Below are 17293 nucleotides of genomic sequence, written 5' to 3'. Positions count from 1 at the left end.
AATACTGTCAATACTCTCTCTCTCTCTCTCTCTCTCTCTCTCTCTCTCTCTCTCTCTCTCTCTCTCTCTCCATTCTCAACCAGGCATTTTGCCACTGAAATCAAGAAAGACTAAGAAACAAATGATCCTGACTAATCAAGGAGAAGGTACTTTAAGAGACGAGAATCCCTATGTGATGTGTCTGAAATTGGACCCCTTGCAACAACCTGTGGAGTAGGCTGCCTTCTTGGCTATGGCTGCCTCGGAGAATCCACCTTTCCTGACTGTACCTTTGCCTCCTCAACTTATTCACTCTGACTTACCTCTGACTGTAGTTCTTTCTTTCATTTGGTTTCTGTTCCATCTTTGCTGCAACCCTTGGGACTTGACACTTCATAATGTCCTTTTGGATCTCTACCTTTATTGATGCTGTCTGGTTCCCCTTTCGCAGTCCGTCCTACTTGCCAACCTTCAGATCAGGGTTCTGGATGCCCTTTTTGGTCCTTGATCCCCAGGGGCCCATGCTTGTAACCATGGCTAATTCTCTTACAGGTAAGGGGGTTTCTTTCTTGGCAAACTGATATATGCCCCTATTCCCTAAATCTAGCCCTTTGTTGGCACTCTCTGCTGCCCTCCAGCGGCTACCAGTAGTATGTATTCATTAGAAATTAGTTCCAAGGCCTGGCTCCGCTGCCCTTTCCTTGGCCTATGAGTGTCCTCTAGTAGGACACTGGAAGTGTAGTTAATAGAGATGAGATTTGTTTAATCATAACCTGTTAGGCTTTTATTAAGCCAACATTGTCACACCAATCTCTGATACCACTGGTACTCCCAGGGAAAGTCACTGGTGATGACTCTCCTGTCCTTTCTCCTGAAGATGTGATTGTCAGATTCCAGGTTTGTGGGTATGCATATTCGTGCTGTGTGTTGGAGATAAGGGAGAAACCTCCAGAGTTTCTGAGACTTGGCTTGTTGGAAGAAGCAGAGAGTAGTCCAGTGCTTCAGGCAAGCCTAACAGCTAGCCTCACCGATTACCTAGGTCTCTTAGAATGTAGCATGAGAGAATTACCAATCCTAATGAGCTAAGGTAGAAACTGCCAGGTGGCTACTATGCTATGCTTATTAGCTCTTCACATAAGAGCTGAAATTGAATGAAACTCTAGCTTTTGAACTGACACATGTCATTATGAGGCTATCTAAAATGAGGCTGGCAACATGCTCACAATAAAAGTTACAGTTGTTCTACTGGAGCAAAAGGGTAGGAGGGTTGTCACAGATTAGGCTCATACTTCTGGAAAAGGCCCTTCTAACATCTACTGGAAAAGCTGTTCTTACTCTGGAGGAACCTCTAACTGGCAGAGCTCTGCCTCTGGGTTAAAAAGGAAGTGCTAGATAACTCTGATGACCAAGCTTTATTTTGGATTAGATTTCCTATCTAACCCAGCACCATGCCAATAGAGGTTGACAGAAACAATCTATATATGTAAAAGCCTAAGCCACCATTATGACCAGTTGACCGAACAACTGGTCGACTGGTCACTATGACACGCACTGACCACCAGGGGGCCGACGCTCAACCTTCCCCTGGTGGTCAGTGCACTCCTACAGCCAACCTCCCGCGGCTCGCCAACCTCCCACGGTCCTTTCCCCTGGCTGGCCAACCCCACCCTGATCGGGACTGGGCGAGACGGCCCAAACTGCCTGATCACTGACCAGACAGAGGGAACCCCACCCCCCACCCCGTGCATGAACTCGTGCACCGGGCCTCTAGTCACTAGAGTCTAGTGCAGCCATGGGCAAACTATGGTCCGCGGGCCAGATCCAGCCCGTTTGAAATGAATAAAACTAAAAAAAAAAAAAGCCTGTACCCTTTTATGTAATGATGTTTACTTTGAATTTATATTCATTCACACAAACACTCCATCCATGCTTTTGTTCCGGCCCTCCGGTCCAGTTTAAGAACCCATTGTGGCCCTCGAGTCAAAAAGTTTGCCCACCCCTGATCTAGTGGATAATGTTAACCTGGGAGGCCCACAAGTCAAAGGCCAAATCCAATGTATTATTCATGGTAAAATATGTCAAAAGCCTGATGTTTTGTCTCCTGATAACCAAAAATAGTCTACAACTGTTCCTAACTGAAGTTCCTACACCATTGCTAATCTCCACATATCTATCCTTAATGCAGTTTAAGGGCTCTGACAGGGCCCAAGTGCCTGTCACCATGAGTCAGCATTTACACACACACACACACACACACACACACACACACACACACCATGAGTCAGCATTTCTACACACACACACACACACACACACACACACACATTGTCTAATGGAAAAGACCCTTAAAATGGCTCAGGAGCTCTCTCTCTCTCTATCAAGCACAACTGAGCCAAGAACCAAGTGTCTGTTGCCCACATTCTTGCTAAGTGGGTGTGCTTCCTCTGAGGAAGAGCAAAGCCCCTTGAAAATATACACTGCAGATGATCAGACCATCCACCCTCCCTTCAAGGACCCTAACTGTTCACTATTTTTTTAAAAATCAATGAAAAGTCTACCTTTTATAAGATCACCATAGTCTCATGTGGTCAGCATCCACTCTTAATACTTGTTCCCTTTCCTCTAGTTCCCAACATCCTGAAACAGCTCCATGGGACTTTAAGAAATTAGATCTACGTGTTGGTGAAATGATTTCCATAGTGAGAGGCTAATGAGTAGAAAACAGCCTTCCCAACATGCTATGATGCTATTTGGCCCAGTAAATACCTGGGTCCTTTCCTAGCATTTAAATGACACCTTACATAATTTATATACCAAAGAGTTGTATTCTGCTTGGATATTATTTCATGAGATGTTGGTCTGGAAAAAAAGATTCTGTGTTAAATTGAAAAAAAATCCCTGAGGCAGAATTTCTGAGCTTACCTCCTTCCTGGTTCAGAGGCTGGTATGAGGTGAGACAGAGTCTCAGCAGTTCAAGAACAGACTCTCTCCAACCAAGGACATTCAGTAATCCCAGAATGTGTTACTTATTACTTATTCCATCTGAAAATTTTCCATGATGGCTCTAGATACTAATGTCCCAAGCAAGGGAAGGAGATACATCTGGTTTGCAGAAGCAACAGCAGCAGCACAGCAGCTAAAGACTTTATGCACCTGTGCCCACCCTTGTGTATGCTGATCCAGCCTTGGCTTCTATGAGGTCAAAGGTCTAACTCGGTGGAATCTATTTGAAAAAATGACCCTACTTTTTTTTCTTTTCTTTTTTTTCTTCCTTTCTTCTTTCTTTCTTTCTTTCTTTCTTTCTTTCTTTCTTTCTTTCTTTCTTTCTTCTTTCTTTCCTTCCTTCCTTCCTTCCTTCCTTCCTTCCTTCCTTCCTTCCTTTCTTTCTTTTTTAATAGTACCAGACCCAAAGGTGTTAACTCTCCCCTTCTGGGGATGAGGAATTATTTGCTGGAATTATTTGCTGTCAGAACCTCCTTTGAGGTTAGAAGGACAACTCTGAAGGATATGGGGTCTGTCAAAACAACTTGGGCAAAATAATTCTGTCAATATAACTAGAAGACCCAGCTTTCAAAAGCCTTTTGAAGTATTTCAAGTTGACCATATTATTTATATCAAACCATAGCTACATGTTCTTTTCTGAAAGCCTGGGTATCAGTATACAGCAGATTTATCCTCCTGGGGATCTTTCCAGAAAACTCCACAGCAGTCCCTAAAACTGGCCTTTGCAGAATCAATACAAAAATTCAAAATCTAGGGGATAAAGTGGCATCCCCTTGAAGCTCCAGGGCCATCTGAAGGAAGATTTTTGGAAGAGCGGAATATTAAAAAGGCCTGTTTTATAAGTATGGGCAATCTACACAAGAATGTAAGCTTCATAATGGCAGGAACCATGTTTTATTCATTGCACTATGCCACTGTATCACTCTACCCACAGTAACAATGCTAGGCATAGTGTTGAATGGGTGAATGAATATTTTTTGATGGGGGAGATTTATAATTATACCCAAATGCTGGCTCTGCCTATGTTAAGATATGGACTATGGTCTGTAGGAACTTTTAGTAGCAATGATATCTATGTGGGTGTTCTAATACACTACTTACTACATCTTCTTCTAATCACCAAATGCCTTTGGGATATGATGAAATGACATCTACCCACATATACCTGCTATCCACATATGCTATCATATGGGTGATGCAGATAATCTTTTCCAAGATTACGTGTCTTATGACTTAAACCATTCCTTCCTCCCCCACCACCCACGTCAGTCACAGGAATAGCACCTTCCAACTTCATGAGTTATCAAACTGTTTGATTTCTGACTCTGGTACACATGACTCCGTTTCACAGTCTATTCAAGATCATACACAATCTGAAGGTAAAAAAAATACTTCAATTGAACATTTGGAGAGTACTTCTTCTGACAGCATCACTGATCTGTACACTTCACATGCCAATCTGTTTCCTCCACCAAGAATATCCTTTCATGAAAATTTTCCCAATTCTCTCCTACCCCACACCTCTTGTCTTCACCACCATGACAGCAACTCAGTAAATACCTGGGAAAACTACAGACTCCCACTCCCCCGCAAATAAAACCGAAGTTACAGCCCAGTAGATTAAGAGCCAGTATTAAGAAGTACAGGTGGGAGATGGCTTTCTTCCCATTAAATACAGCTTAATGATTATGATGGAGACTGATACGTGAGGCCTTTTAAGATGTGGGCCTGCCCTACATCTAGCCTCCGAGTTAGGGACTGTTTAGACTGGCCAGGGTTAAATATTAACAAATAAATTCTACTGACTATATATCATTTTGATATGTGGTATATCAGACAAAATAAGTTTTTTGATATAAATGGGTGTTCTACTGAGGTTAAAATATAAGTAATTATTTAAAAAAGTTAAGATTCTGCCAAAGAGCCAAAAGCAGACAAGCAAAGAAGGAATGTACCTCTTAGAGGGAATATTGTTCATTAGACTTAGGGCAGGGCAAAAGAGAAGGAAAAGCAATTTGATTCATAAACCAACATTTTATTGAATAGGATGGGAAATAGGAGGGGCATTTTGGAGTAGTTAGATTCTTAAGTTATTTTCAGGTTTCTCTACCTGATGTTGACTAACCGAAGTATTGATTTTACATCAAATTTTGTACAATATCTCCAAAGAAATACACAATTATTTTTCTCAGGTCCTATACTTGTTTCTAAGGCAGGTTAAGTGCCTGCAATGGAAATGCACTGTGTTTACTTTAGACTGAAGGTGTAGAAAGTGGGGAATAACTGGCCTAGAGGGAATGCAACCAGCTCAGTTTAAAAAAAAGCTGTAGATATCTTGGGATGGCTTTGCTGCACGAGAGTCATTGCCAACAATTTCCATTCAGGAGATTTCAGGCAATGTCACAACCTAGTTCATTCAGTTTTATAAAAACGTATGTATACTGGAAGTAAACAACAGTTGGAACCGAGGAACAGAAATGTGATATTACTAAAGAAAAGAACCTTTTCAAACCTTTTCCTGTTGGTCAGACATGTAAGGTGAACAACCATAAATTAAATAAATATATAAATTATATAAATAATTATCTGGGGGAGTTGAGAGTCCCTCAAAATGAAGGCGAGTAACAGAAATGTGAAATGTTTCAGGGTGGCCTGCAAAAAAGCAGCATAAAACAAAGAGGCCCATGAAGAAGCTGAACAGTAAAAATAAGGTTAAAGGAGAGAACTTAAGAAATGGTAGTTTAAAGAAATTAGCCTAGCTCTTAAAGGAGGACAGATAGACTAGGTCCTGGCTAAGTCAAAACACACACACAGTCGCGGAGGAAGGGCTGCTGGGCGCCCGGTGCACTCGAGTGCCCCTTTGTGGATCTCTGGCAGGTATTACCAGAGGATCCAGTTACCAGGTCTTCCTCCCTGTGTGTATGATAAGAACTGTAAACGCGGGCTTGAGGCAGAGAAATGGTGATATTGCTGGTATTATAACTGAAAACGGTGAAATGTGCTGGAAGACGATCACAGCTGTGTGACTGATACAAAATCAGAAGATGTTATCATACTGGCCTAACTCAAAAGGGATTGGTGTGAAAAGAGAGAAAAGGAGGCCAGAGAAGCATAGAAGACTTAACAGCAAGCTGGGGCTGTGGATGCCATGGTTCTCCGCTCCCAGCCAGCAGTCCAGGTGCAAAAGGGTAGAAAGTACAAGTCGTGAATTAGGCATGAAATGACCAGTAATGTAATAAACAGTTATTTTAAATGTCTGCTACCCATTTTTGCACATTTTTTGGAGCAGGGAATTGGGCTGGAAAATTTAACAATACTTATAAAAACGACAAATGAACGTGTCCTGGCCCAGCAGTTCTATTCCAAGAATTTATAAGACTGGCACACTTACAGATAAAAAAGTGTGCATGCAAGGTTTCTCATTGAAATGACAAAGCATTGGAAACGGCCAGGCCAGGCAGTAGGGATCGCTTAAGAAAATCACGGAAAAAACCACAGCGGGATATTATGCAGTGGTGAAAAAGAAGGAGGAGGCCTGGCTTTCTGATACTGAAGCCCTTCTAAGCTACACTGCTAAATGAAAAGAAAGAGGAGTATGTATTTGTAATTACTTTTATATGTATAAATATTTCTAAATAACACAAAAAGTTAGCAGCAGCAGCTACTCTTGGAAGACAAATTTATTGACCATGAATGAGTCTTTCACCCCTGTTATATTTTTTGATCATGAACCAGGTGAATGCTCCATCCCAATATTATAAAAATATTTACATTATAAATATGTTCTAAAATAATTAAGGTCATTGGAAATCTCACAGTCTAATAATGCTATGTCAATAAAAATCAGGTTTAAAATATTATACATACAGTAGGAACCTGATTTTGTATAAACTTATATACAGGTAAAGAAATTGAAAAAAATATTTTTTCTCTTGTTTGAACATTTCTGTATTTTCCAAACTTTCAGATAGCATATTTTTATAAAGATAAACACCATGTAACTTATTTCAACAACATATGCATATCTTATTTGTATATTCATTTAAAACTGGTGTTAACACGTGCACAAACACACACACACACACACACACACACACACACACACACTTTAAACAAAACTTAAAACCAGCTACTTTCTATGCTTGAAATACCTTCTGCCTAACCCTCAGTTTAACTCTCCACCTTTTCCATGCAATATTTTATAAAACCTCTTCATTTTATAGCTTCTTTTGGTACCTATAGATATAATCTCGCTCTTGACTTGCATTGCTTATTTTGCATCATTTATATGAAAGTCTTATATCACAACTGAAGTGTTAGGTTGGAATCTGTTTCCCCATTCCTTGATTTGGGCTGGCCTTGTAACTAGCTCTAGCCAATAGAATAGATGGTTTGCTAGTCCCAAGTATAGGCCTCAAGGCACATCTCCTCTTGCTCTCTTGGATATGTGCCAAGATGAACGTGAATAAGCCTGGGTTAGGCTGCGTCTGGGTGAGAGACCACATGGAGCAGAGAAGAGCGGGCCTAGCCACGGCATTCTAGACCAGGCAGTCCCCAGCCAATCTAGCAAACTTACCCCAAAGCCTGAGTGAGCTCAGCGGAACCTACTGCAAACTGCCAATGCATAGAAACTTGAGCTTAATAAATGGTTCTTGTTTTAAACCAATACATTTTGGAGTGAAGTGTTATGCAGCAAAAGCTGCAAATATAATTGAAACATACATAATGACTTCATCCTTCCAATGTTATACTTATCACAATGCATCTTATATTAGAGTCTAGTATTTGCTGATCACCTCTTTGCTCCTGGAGAGCAGGGACTGTATCATATTCATTTGTGTATTCCCACAGCACCTAGGTTGTGTTTTGTTCAAAGTAGTCACTCAGAATTTGATAAACTGCAATAGAAATCAACTGAAGTTCAAATTCTGGTGTTCATCAGCATTATCTACTGAATGTTTAATGAGAAAAATATAATCATAGTACTGTTAAAGAATCAAGTGACTACTGAGAATCTACTATTGGTTTTTATTTTAATTTCCAATTATTTTAGGCCAGTAAGCATTAGTAGCTGGAGTGTACATGTCCATCCTTCAAGATAGTTCATAAATGAGTCCTTAAGTTGTCCTTCTCAAGATTTAGTATTAATCCAAATTTAGATTTTGATAGAAATGTGCACTTATATTTAGTATATGAATATGAAGTTGCATTGCAATACTACTTTTATGAACTTGGAAATATAGAAAGTATAAAGTGGCAAAGAAGGAGATTTTGATGTTCACTGTCTAATTCACATTATTATTAACAGCAGGTTTTCTAAACCCAGAGATCTGACAAACGAGATATATATGGAAATGACTATAACTTTGAAGTGCTATACAAATGTAAAATATCATGAAAGCTTGTATATTCAAAATGTCATTTCAGTCTTTTCCTTAAGAAGTAGAAAAAATAGAATAGACAGGACAGGCAAGAAAGGATGAATAGTTTTGCTATCCACATCTAATTTGCTTCCTAATAAAATTCTATAGCTTTTAAATGACACTCTGCTATTATAATCTACAATGAGATGATTTCTTCACATATTCCAGGTTTTGAATATTTTAAAAATTATCATCCACTTGATGGACTGAAACACTGTAAAGCAAGAGAACATGAAAGCATGCTCAGAATGAACACACTCATGACCAGTGAGATAAATACACTTAAGGACAGTAAAAGCACATCCTGCTTCACTGAACTGGGAACACGTCCTCCTCTGGCATGGGCGTGCTCCCTATAACTTACCCTAACTCTAACTTCTTCCTTTTAACATTTGCCATTCCTGTTTATTGTTATGTTTGACTTATAAAAGGGCATGCTATTCAGTTAATAAGGTGGATACAGAATCAGAACCTAAAAGGTTTAGATAGGCTAAATAAATAAAAATGCTCAAAACCTGTGTTGTTAATATGTTTAAAAGAAAAGCATAGACCAAAGAGAGTAAAGTCCCCAATTCTGGTCCATAAAATCAACCATATGAGGACTATCTGAGGAATGGGTAACAATGCTACATTTGAAAAAGATTCAATTACTAGAAGATAGGAAGTTCAATAAATCAGAATAAAAAGCCCATCCCCCAATTTGAGGTTATTAATGTTATTAATAAAAACATGAAGAGTCAAAGGGTCAATGTTAAGTGAGACAGAGTTTAGCCAACTTAAGAAATATCTTTCTCATATTCAGACTGTCCTAAGGTGGGCCTGCTGCTTTGGGGCAGTTGAGTTCTCTTCAAGGAGGAAATCAAGCACAGCTGGGGTGTTGTCCAGGGAGTCAAGTATCAAGCCAAAGGTGATACTACATGATTTTTAAGATTAGTCCCTGGCCCCCAAAACTCCTTAACTCTATTTTAGGATTCCGAAGAGCACATCCAAAGGACACAGATTCAGACATTAATCATGCCTCATTTGAAGTCTAGATACCTCCTTTGGAAACCTACTCCCAAGCTTTCTATTTATAGTTTGAACATCTCTATGGTTCAAAATAATCGTCTCTTTAAAAAAAAAATGCTCACTTTCAATAAGTTATGAGAATGACTAAGATAACTGTAAGAAGATCAATATTTTCAGTATCAGGTGTGGAAGGATAATTTTTCTCACAATAATTCAACCTATCTGAGACCTCCTGATAACGAGCTGCAGCCTGAGAGCTAGGAAAGGTTTCCAAATGACCTGTTAAAAAATGTAAGCTGCTCTAATGCGGACAGACATTAATAGAAATTAGGCGATCTATACAATCGGAAGACATACTCTTTCTTTATTAGTAAAATGTTGAGGTTTAGGGTTCTACTGCTCCAACGTCATAAAAGGGTGTGGAGAACAGAAATGTGACAGGAAACAGGAACTTCAGCATAAACAAGGCTCACTGAGAGCTCACAAGTGCGTGCACATTGCTCCCCGGCTCAGATCCGCCTTATTTTGGCTGTGCTCTAACTCATTCCCTTCGTTAACATTTTCTGTGAACACTAGTTGCTGTCCATAGGGACCAAAACCACAAAGTAGAAAGAATGACCACACTTCCTTCTCATGAATAGTGAGAAGGGAAACATTTTTTCCTTGGATGCGATTTTCCAATGAAATTCAATTTCTGCTTTCCAAGAAAGGCCAATTGGCTCCGAAGTTTCTGAGAAGAAACAAGGGGAAAAGTCCAACAGATCCACTCCACAAAAACCTAAAGCAAAATCCCAATCTCTCAGCCTCACGTCAGCCCACGGGCTAAAACCTGAATGTCTCAGTTGAGTTGCTGAATCCACAGGTGGAAGGTCTTAACGTAGAAAGAGATACTGAGCTCCATTTGTGACCATGCTGAGAAAGCCTTTATGTGTAAGCGAACCCCCACCTCGGCCCTCAAATATTAAGTTGACACACGTTTCTGGGACGCGGCCTGAATCCTCAAACTTTGGCGGATCTATAGAGACACAATTTTCTGTTTTCTGCTGAACAGGGCTTTCCAGAATTGTCATCAGATGACAGATTACACCACCCATCACAAGGATTCGGGGGTAGCTCAAGCCATCCATTATGGGGCAAAAGCTGTTCCAGCATGAATCGAGTCACAGTGGTAAGGAGACTACCGATACAGCTTTAAGAAATACCCTGGGCATCTAAAAGTTTTCAGAATGCAAACTATGTCAGCTCTGAAAACAAGAGGCACTGCATCATTATGGCAGGAGAAACAAAGCCAGCCCCCTTCTTAAAACAGACCAAAAAAAAGATTGTTTTAATAGGAGAGAAGCATCAGTCATTGATTCTTACTTCATTCACACTTTCTATCCAACCCCATCCATCTTCAGAGTGAAGAGATGACAGAGCCCAGTTCATTTTCTCCCTCTTGAGGCCCCCGCCCATCCTGCTCCTCTGTACCCAAACCACCAAGGCCTACCCACCATTTCAACCTGCAGGCCATAGCTCTATAGAGCAAGTCTTTCTGTCTGATGGGCTTGCAAAGCTCTGGTATGCATAAGGACAGGTTTTCATCATGTTACTTTAATGGGGTTGCCTGTCAGGTTAGCGTGAGTGGTCAGGGCCTTTGCTAATCATCTTCTAAAATGACCATTTAGTCACTCATGGCTGACCACCTTCTACAAAGGAGGGGATGGGAAGACTTAAGGCAACAGAAAAAAGTCAACAAGCCTAACCAACAGTCCAGAATGTAAAATATTTCATTTTCCTTAAATGCTCCTGCCCTCATTATCTGCAAACAAAAGTTCTCTAGGCAGGCAGTCTCTGCATCAGTGCACCTGCTTAGCATTGGTTTGCTGAGTTATCTTTTTGCTGTGTCTGCAGAAGCCAACTATAACACAATGGGTCGCATCACTTGAGGGTCACTTGAGTCCCTCTACTCTTTGGGTCCCTCCTCCCACCTCCTGCCTTCCCTTCTACCCACAAAACCTTTAACTCCACCATAGCTAAGGATCCCAGATAGCTAAATAAAAGAGGTGGCCTCAAACACAGAGAAAAACCCTTAGGTCTCCAGTGTGAATCGCCAATGCCAATCCCCCGTCCCTCCCCTTTTTCCTTAAGACCTGATGGTCTTCAGTCACACATCTTAAAAGAAAAACAAAAAACAAAAACACAAAGACTTACTTGTCTCAAGTCGATGAAGGCCAACTGCAGCGTGTCCTCCTGGAACCCAGGCACCGGGCCGGATCTGGCAAACTCTGTGGGAAAGAAAAGAGGATAAAAAGCGCCTTTAACTAACCATGGACAGGGAGATTGGCAGACGGATGACAGGGAAGACAAGAGAGGCTGGGGGAGAGGAGGACCAAGCTTCTAAGGAGTCATGTCTCTCTCCCTTCAGCTTCTTTGTTTGCCCTTCAAAATTCGTGTCATCAAAACACCATTAATTCCAGCATCCTGACAGCAAGGAAACTGTACTAATTCGACCTGAAATTTATTCCCATGAGCTGCGCTGGGCTTCAGAGTATTTGTTTTGTGAATGGACAAACAACTTGCAAAGGAGGAGGGAGTGGGGGAGAGAAAAAAGTTTTTCCTCTCAACACAATAAAATCTTCAGCTGTGAAACTCTTTTCAGTTCCGAAAGCTATTTATATTTTAGATCGCTGAAGGAATTTTCCAATTTCACGCCTGTCACCTCATTCCCCAAGCATTTATCAAAAAATATTCCCTGCCACATCATTAATTATTCCCTTACTGATTATTTGCATTATCTCATGAGTGCACTATTGCCAACACACCATGCACACATGCACACACCAGCAGCAGAGGCGCCCAATGCAGTGTTTGTCTTTTGAGCAAAAGAGTATTTGCAGATATAGAAAGGCCCATCGAAATAAATCTTTCTACAGAAACTTGGGGAACATTTGCACATGTCCTTCTTTCTAGTATAGTTTTTCTTCTTGACTTCTACTTCTTATTCCACTTTCGAACATTCCTTTTCTCTTTCCTCTACTCCAATTTAGTCTTAGGTCAAAAAGAACAGACCACATGAATGCAATTTGCAATTTACAGTAGTGCCTTGGGTACATGCTCAGTTTATGACTCTGGCTTCTATATCGTTAACAAGAAGATAACTGCACAGGGCTACAGGGACAAATACTAGTAACAGTTAAGAATGTCAAATTTTATTGTCCCTAGGCCTGCTCATTATGAAATTAAAAGGTCTTGTGTAAGCCCCCTACACAGGAGCGTGTGTGTGTGTGTATGTGTGTGTGTGTGTGTGTGTATGCGTGCACACACACAGGAAATTTAAAAGGTAGACAGTTATTATGTCTTGAGTTCTCTCTGTGAAGCCAAAGTGTGATGGACATTAACATCAATCTACTACTCATCTCAAAAATAACTCTCGAGGATCTGCTCAAAGCAAATATGAAAAGGAATGCTTTCCTTTCAATTTTATTTTCCTCCAGGAATGAATTGAAGAAATTATAGAGAGTTGATATCATACTTTTCCTTTGAAATTAAATAAAATCCATCGGGATATTTGCATATTTGTCTGGAAAATCACTTCAAACAACTAGTGACTGGATATATTCAAATGACGATGTGTGAACAATGATAGAAATTTCTGTCCATTAAAAATATTTTCCACCTACAGGCTCCTAAGACATAATAGGTTTTCACAAAATCCTGGCCTAACTTTAAAAAATAATGCTACCAGTGTGTGCCATGAAATTTTAAACAACTTATTAAAATGATTAAAATATAGCACAAATGTATATAAAAGGTTCTTATTTTAGACATTCCAAATAAAAATTATTCATAAATGAAGAAGACAAACTATATACCACAATTCACATAACTTTCTATTTGCTTTGAAAAGAAAATTCAAATGTCATTTATAAATTAATTATATCATATGGATAACCCAAATGATTAAAGTTTTAAAAGACTAAAATTCTAAAACTGTACAATACTTGATGAGGGCCCAGTTAATAGAAAGCTTGACATAATCCATCCTTCATATCTTACAATAGCCATTATCTGTGATAACCTTGTACACAGCAGCTGTTGAAGTCACACGTACAACTTTCCCATTATACGCTCCTGTAGAAAGCAGTCCTTTGAATTATGGCCACAGCCCCTCTCTTTGACAGCTTTGATTGGCAGGTGGTCAGCTTCAATAGGCCTCCCGTGCAACGTGCTTTCATCCAAGGTTGGTAGATTATTACAATTGCGCCTGCATGACTCAAGGCTACGCTGCATCATTTGCAGGATTGCAGTCCTCTCCATCAGTAGGAACCCTACATGAGTCAAAATGCAGCTTCTAGCAAGATGTTCTAGCCTACACATGTGCAACTCAGAAGAGTTACCCTGCGATGCATGGTTTGAGAGCTGGCTAAACATTCTTGAATCTCCTATTGGGCATGCTCCCTGGGGCTCACAGGTGAAGCTGATGAAACCCTCAGGATTCTGGATGTGATACATACTTAGTTCTCAGAGTCTCACTTTGTAGACTTCATGTTTATGACACACTGAATCTTCCAGATCCCCAGAGGACATAGCGGCCTTTTAGATTTGACTTTCCTTTTATAAATCAAGAAATCCAAGAATGACAACTGCATCAAGATATGACAAAGTAAAGATTAATTTTCATGTAGAGCTTACCGAAATGTCTAATTACAATATAGTCAAATTGATATTTGTATTTTTTTCTCATTGTCTTATGTGTGTGATTGTTGTCATCCCATGTCGATAGTAAACTCCTTAAGGATAAAGAACATATCACAGAACCTAACAAGTATTCAAAACAGTAAATGTGTATCAAATACTTATATATTAAATAAATAAGTTACAAAAATAGCAAGATTCATTAATCACACAAACTCTTCACTGCCAATAACAATCTTTTGATCGCAATAGGGAAGGTGTTATAACATGAATATCGATGAGCAGGCTTTAGGAATTTATAAGTTCCCTAAAATTAGGTGCACAATGATTTAGGGGATAGGCTCTGGGGTCATAAAAACCAGAGTTTGAGCCCAAGTTCCCCTAGCTCTATGGCCATGGGAAAATTAATCTCCTTACCCTTCAATGTCTTTATCTCCAAAATGAGGATAACAGTGCATTCCTTATAGTGCTGCTTTGCGGATTGCATGAAATAACACATGTAAAGCAGTTGGCAGAGTGCCTGGCATATCATAATTGATTATCATTACAATTAGTTTTTGGTGTGAATATGCATTTCTCTGGGAAGAAGATTCATAGCTTTCACTGAATTCTCAGAGGGTTGGTGACCAAAGGTTAAGAAATAATTGTAAACCCAGGACAAAACATTAAAAGAAATTCAGTTACTATTCAGTGAAAAGTTGGCATTGCAAATTTATAGGCAAGTACCTCAGTGCTTCACTGAAAGGAAATTAATATGATAATTAGCCACAGCAATTTTCACTGCTATTATTTTAAAAATTCAATAAATGCATAAAATACATATCTAATTTGTGACTCAATGTATCTTTGAAAACATGATTATTGTCCTAGAGTCAATTTTTTTAGATATATCAAAAATGTTGATTGCATAAAAAAGTGTGAATATTTAAAAAATAAAATGAAAATTTGTATATAGTCTGATTTCAACTACATAAAATGTAATATGCATCAAAGACACACGGTAAGCACTCATTTGATAATGTTAACTGAGGCTGTTACTGAGAGGAAGCTTATAAGAGGGCTTTATTCTTTTTATATCTTATAAATTTTTAAAATGAGTACAGCCCACTTTTATAATCAGAGAAAATGAAATAGAAGAATACACACACACACACACCCCAAATTATTTAGTGGTGCTCATTTAGTAGTACTTTTTCTAGTGAAAAGAGATATAAGTTGTTCAAGATTTATCATTATCGCCTGGGATTGATTTGCACACCCAGATTCCCAGATGATGGAATGTGCCTGATATTTTGAATTAAAGTGATAGAAAGGAGGAAAACCACATATAGGAGGGGGCAAGAAGCTCCCAGCGAAAAACACACTGATGCACGCACAAATGGATTCTATGGACACACAAGTCTCTTGAGAGTCACGAATGAAAACCTTCCTCCTTTGACACCATAGACGGCGGGAACATGCAAGCAATTCTGGCCAAAAGGAGCCGATGGATAAATAGGGCACAATGCACAGTCCCTTTCTGGATTTGCCTCTGGATTCCAGTATCTGTAGGTTTTCAGTCTCCAAATGGTTAAGGCAACACCGAAGTTTCCATAACCTGGAGTTCTACAGAATGGCCTCCCTATTGCAAAAATAACAGGGTGCTTGTTCTACTTAGCACAGAACCAAACCTCACCTTTGACCACCTCATATGACTTGGGCACTGACAAGTTCCAATGAGGCTGGCAAGAAAGCTTCCTCTTAGGAAACTTGTTGAGGTTGGCAAAGCCCCTGAGCAGGACCGAACCATCCTACAGAAAGTCCTCTCTCCTTAGCGGCTCTTCCCTGCCCTGGTCCAACATGGGATGGATTCCCAGAGTCGAAGCTGGTATCACTTTGCAAATGTGAAAAATCTTTTCAAGAGGAAATTGCCAACTCATTGGATTTAATGAAGGAATTATTTTCATTAAAAATACATTAAAAGGAGGTGTAAAAGTTACAAAAAAGAAGGCATACTGTTAAGCGAAGATTTAACCAGGGAAAGAAGTTCACACAGAAAGAGTATTTTACTTACCAAATAGCCAACATTCCCTCACATTCTCACATACATACAATTAAACCTATGAAGTGTGACAATCATTTTTGAAAACAATATTAATTTCTCAAAACTATCCTGTAGGCTTACATTTCTAATAATATTCATATTATAATGAAATGGAATTAGTAAAGAAGGAAAAAAAAAGAGGGAGTACACTAATTTCAAAATGCTTTCTATATTTCCTAAAGGAAATTAAAATTAAAATTACTAACTTTGTCACTTGGGGGGGGGTGGGGGGGGAAGAAAAATATTTTTTAATCCAAAATTATCAGGCACATTCACATTTAGCTGAAGAAAAACAAGGTATACATTTCTAAAGAGCACAGAACTCTAATTAGAATAAAATGGTTGAATCAGTTACAACGGGCTCTGAGAAGTCAAAATGTCTGCAACCTATATAGCTAGACAGGACATTTTGGAGTTTATTGAAAGCAAGTTGTGAGAAACAAAATATAAAACCAGTTCTTCTGAATCTTAGCCAATTGTCTACAGAACAAGAGTAATTTCCAAAGGAAGATGAACAACAAGGTAAATTTTATTTCAGAAAAATAAAACTACTACAATACCTGGCAAATAGGAAAAATAAAATTGTTAGAAGAAAACATTTTTTCAAATAAAAGAAAGTTGAAAAGACAGTAGACAACATTTTAACCAGTGGTCCCTGAATAACATCATATACTATGGCTCCCAATGAACTTCCAGGCCAGGCAATGGACATGATATCGTCACCATCCCTCACTGAATGGATGATGGATTTGGCCAAAATGCCAGGCAAGAAAGAAAACTCAGCACCTGGGAGCGCAAAATATGTTGAGTACTTGTTTATATCTTAAGATCATGTCAGGTCACATGTGGTTTTTGTGGGATTGAAAAAATAAGAGCTGCTGTTGCTATATTAACATAATGGTTTCCTGGTATCTGGCTCCCTGGAGCAACAGATAAGGAGCATGCTAGCCTACAAAGTGTGGCTCTAGGGAAGCTAAAGCCTTCTTGCATCACTTCACACTGGCTCCACTAAGCTAATTACAGAGAGGAGCTGATGGTGCCACAGGGAATGCACTCAAGGCCCTGCTGGTCAGAGAAAGTTTGGCCAGAACATAAGGAAGTAAGAATTTAAGGTGAGAGA

At 39.4% G+C, this 17293-nt stretch overlaps 1 protein-coding gene across 1 annotated transcript in view; it reads right to left on the bottom strand.

The window, feature by feature from the left end:
* The window catches only part of EXOC6B (exocyst complex component 6B), a 530863-nt gene that overhangs the window by 107133 nt on the left and 406437 nt on the right, over positions 1–17293 (bottom strand). Inside the window, exon 20 of the mRNA XM_081101107.1 lies at positions 11607–11680. Within this exon, the coding sequence (XP_080957233.1) occupies positions 11607–11680 (74 nt within the window). The remainder of the gene's footprint in view (positions 1–11606; positions 11681–17293) is intronic.

The sequence above is a fragment of the Myotis nattereri genome (genome assembly GCF_964212035.1).
Source record: "Myotis nattereri genome assembly, chromosome: 10".
Taxonomy (NCBI): Eukaryota; Metazoa; Chordata; class Mammalia; order Chiroptera; family Vespertilionidae; genus Myotis; species Myotis nattereri.
Note: the sequence above shows the minus strand (reverse complement) of the source record. Positions and strands in the feature narration are given on the sequence as shown.